The 3,013-nt window shown below is 45.2% G+C and overlaps 2 protein-coding genes across 2 annotated transcripts; both read right to left on the bottom strand.

Annotated features, from left to right (window-relative positions):
- Window positions 1-913: 913 nt before the first annotated feature.
- On the bottom strand, window positions 914-1,648 carry LOC138893934 (uncharacterized mitochondrial protein AtMg00860-like). Its single transcript, XM_070178604.1, has 2 exons — window positions 1,552-1,648; window positions 914-1,182 (listed from the first exon to the last, which is right to left on the bottom strand). Exons 1-2 carry the CDS (start codon window positions 1,646-1,648, stop codon window positions 914-916), a joined length of 366 nt encoding a protein of 121 aa, XP_070034705.1.
- Window positions 1,649-1,733: 85 nt separating this feature from the next.
- On the bottom strand, window positions 1,734-2,757 carry LOC138893933 (uncharacterized). Its single transcript, XM_070178603.1, has 2 exons — window positions 2,481-2,757; window positions 1,734-2,374 (listed from the first exon to the last, which is right to left on the bottom strand). Exons 1-2 carry the CDS (start codon window positions 2,755-2,757, stop codon window positions 1,734-1,736), a joined length of 918 nt encoding a protein of 305 aa, XP_070034704.1.
- Window positions 2,758-3,013: the final 256 nt, after the last annotated feature.

Here is a 3,013-nt window from a genome sequence, read left to right as displayed (position 1 = left end):
ACACAAGTCTTGAATTTAGCAACTTCAGGGGCATATGTCTCATGTCTCTATCCCTCATATATATGTTCGACTATTAGGGAGATTTAAGTCACCATGGTATTAACCTCATAAGTTCTCTGCTCTTATTCAGCCACATGGGCTTGGGATTCTAATTCCTTATGTTAATATACTTTAGGAGTGTAATACAACTTCGTACATTTTTGGATTTTTATAAAGTTTGTAGTAGAAGGGTCTTCTCATTGTGGGTTCAATTGACTCTCCTTTCATAACTTCTTGTCTCCTGGGAGAGACTTACACTCTCATCATTAATCTCCTGTTCATGCCTCCCATACATCACGTGCTTATATAACCAATTTTCTTTCACACCTTAGAATCATTTACATGCTTCCCACACTACCCACATGTGCTATTCAAGCTTACGTCTCACTTATCAAATCAATGTCTCTTTGGAGGTGGGTAATCATTTATAGATTAAATATGAAAGGTTGCGAGTTTTTAGAAACGGTTAATCATGGATTTTCGATTTAACCAAAGTTCCAAGGCATTAAGAAAGGCGGAATGAGTGGGAGAAATAAATGTGATGCTATAATAACCCAAGAGGGTATTTGGACTTGATGGAGAGCCTCTTAAGAATCTTACAAGCAAAGAAGTGTTAAGTAATACGCGGATGAACAAACTTTCCCACGGGTATCCCAACAAGTGTTAAGAGGCGAGCGGGATGAATTCCCACCTAAGTGAAAAGACCACATAACATATGGAAAAGTGCATGTCTATTCACTAACTAGGAAGAATGAGGCGAGGAGAAATGAGGAGAAAATATATAAATTGAGATGATCATGGTTATCATAAAATAGTTTGTATCACAATGGTGGAATCGCTTAGAGTACAAGTGTTAATAGAAAGGTATAAAGGACTAACCATAATACAACTGACTTGGGTGACACTGAATAGTCAAAGCTGTCTTGAGCTTCTGGAAGCTCGCGTCATAATTATCGGACCAACGGAATGGAGCACCCTTCTGGGTCAATCTAGTCAAAGGTGCTGCAATAGATGAGAAGCCCTCCACAAACCGACGATAATAGCCTGCTAACCCTAAGAAGCTCTTAATCTCAGTCGACATAGTAGGACGAGCCCGACTCTGAACTTCCTCAATCTTCTTGGGATCCACCTTAATACCCTCGCCTGATACAACATGCCCCAAGAATGCTACAGAATCTAGCCAAAACTCACACTTGGAGAACTTAGCATATAGCTTCTATTCCCGCAAGGTCTGAAGCACCACTCTCAAATGATGCTCATGCTCCTCCATGCTACGCGAGTAGATCAAAATGTCATCAATGAAGACAATGACAAACGAATCAATATAGGTCCTGAACACCCTCTTCATCAAATCCATAAATGTCGTTGGGGCGTTAGTCAAGCCGAAGGACATCACTAGGAACTCATAATGGCCATATCTAGTACGGAAAGCAGTCTTCGTAACATCCGAGTCCCGGATCTTCAACTAATTTTACCCTGATCTCAAGTCGATCTTCGAGAACACCCTATAACCCTGCAACTGGCCAAACAAATCATCAATACGCGGCAACGGGTACTTGTTCTTAATGGTGGCTTTGTTCAACTGGCGGTAATCAATGTGCATCCGCATAGTCCCATCTTTCTTCTTCACAAACAACACTAGTGCACCCCAAGGCGATATACTTGGCCTGACAAACCCTTTTGCTAGCAACTCCTCATGCTGCTCCTTCAACTCTTTCGGAGCCATACGGTATGGTGGGATAGATATAGGCAGGGTACCTAGCCAAATCAATGCTGAAATTGATATCACGATCTGGTGGTATGCTTGGAAGGTCGGAAGGAAACACATCGGGGAACTCCTGAACTACTGGTACTGAATAAATCGACGGAGGCTCTACGGTAGTATCCCCAACATAAGCTAAATAAGCCAAATAACCCTTCTCGGCCATGTGTCGAGCCTTTATAAAAGAGATGATCCGACTAGGTGTGGTGACAGATGAACCCCTCCACTCCAATCTAGGCAACTCGTGCATCGCCAAGATAACAGTCTTGGCATGGCAATCAAGGATGGAGTGATATGTGGATAGCCAGTCCTTGCCCAGGATAACCTCAAAGTCGGTCATATCGAGCAACAGGAGATCCGCTCTAGTCTTATAACCACAAAATGTGACCACACAAGACCGATAGATCTGATGTACAACAACAGAAAAGCCCACAGGAGTGGAAACATAGATAGGAGTGCCCAAAGACTCACGAGGAATATCCGGGAAATGAGCAAACAAAGATGACACATATGAATAGGTAGACCCTGGATCAAATAGTACCGAAGCATCCCTACCGCAGACAGAAATAGTACCTGTGATCACGAAATCTGAGGTCACTCCATCTGGTCTGGCTGGGAAAGCATAAAATCTAGCTGGAGCACCAACTGGCTAGCCTCCGCATATCTGAAGCTGGCTGACCTCCCCCTTCTTGGCCTCCACCTCTAGGATGACCCCTACCCGCCTGCCCTCTACCTCTGGGCGGCCGGACGACTAGTGCTGTAATCATGGGCTGATGACCCTGCTGTACTGCCTTGTCCCAAAGCCTAGGGCAGAACCTCCACACATGATTGGGATCCCCGCACTCGTAACAACCTCTCGGTGTGGTGATCTGCTGTCCTGAAGTCTGACCCTGATGGCCTGAATACCCACTGGAAGAACCCTGAATGGCTGGTGGGCGGTAGGAACTCTCTGGCATGGCATTGGAATAGGCACTAGAAGAAAGTTGGTGGCCTGAGTACCCACTACAAGAACCCTGAATAGCTCATGGGCGGTAAGAACTCGCTGGCATGGCACTGAAATAGGGTCGCGCTAGAGCACCCCTCCTGACTTGACCTCTGCCACCAGCCGGGGCACCTCTAAACTCTCCGGAATAACGGACCCGCTTGTCCCACTGCATATGCTCTCTACCTATATGATGGTAACCCTCAATTCTCCAAGCTATCTCCACTACT

The sequence above is a fragment of the Nicotiana tomentosiformis genome, chromosome 6 (assembly GCF_000390325.3).
Source record: "Nicotiana tomentosiformis chromosome 6, ASM39032v3, whole genome shotgun sequence".
NCBI lineage: Eukaryota > Viridiplantae > Streptophyta > Magnoliopsida > Solanales > Solanaceae > Nicotiana > Nicotiana tomentosiformis.
This window is presented reverse-complemented; position numbering and strand designations above follow the sequence as displayed.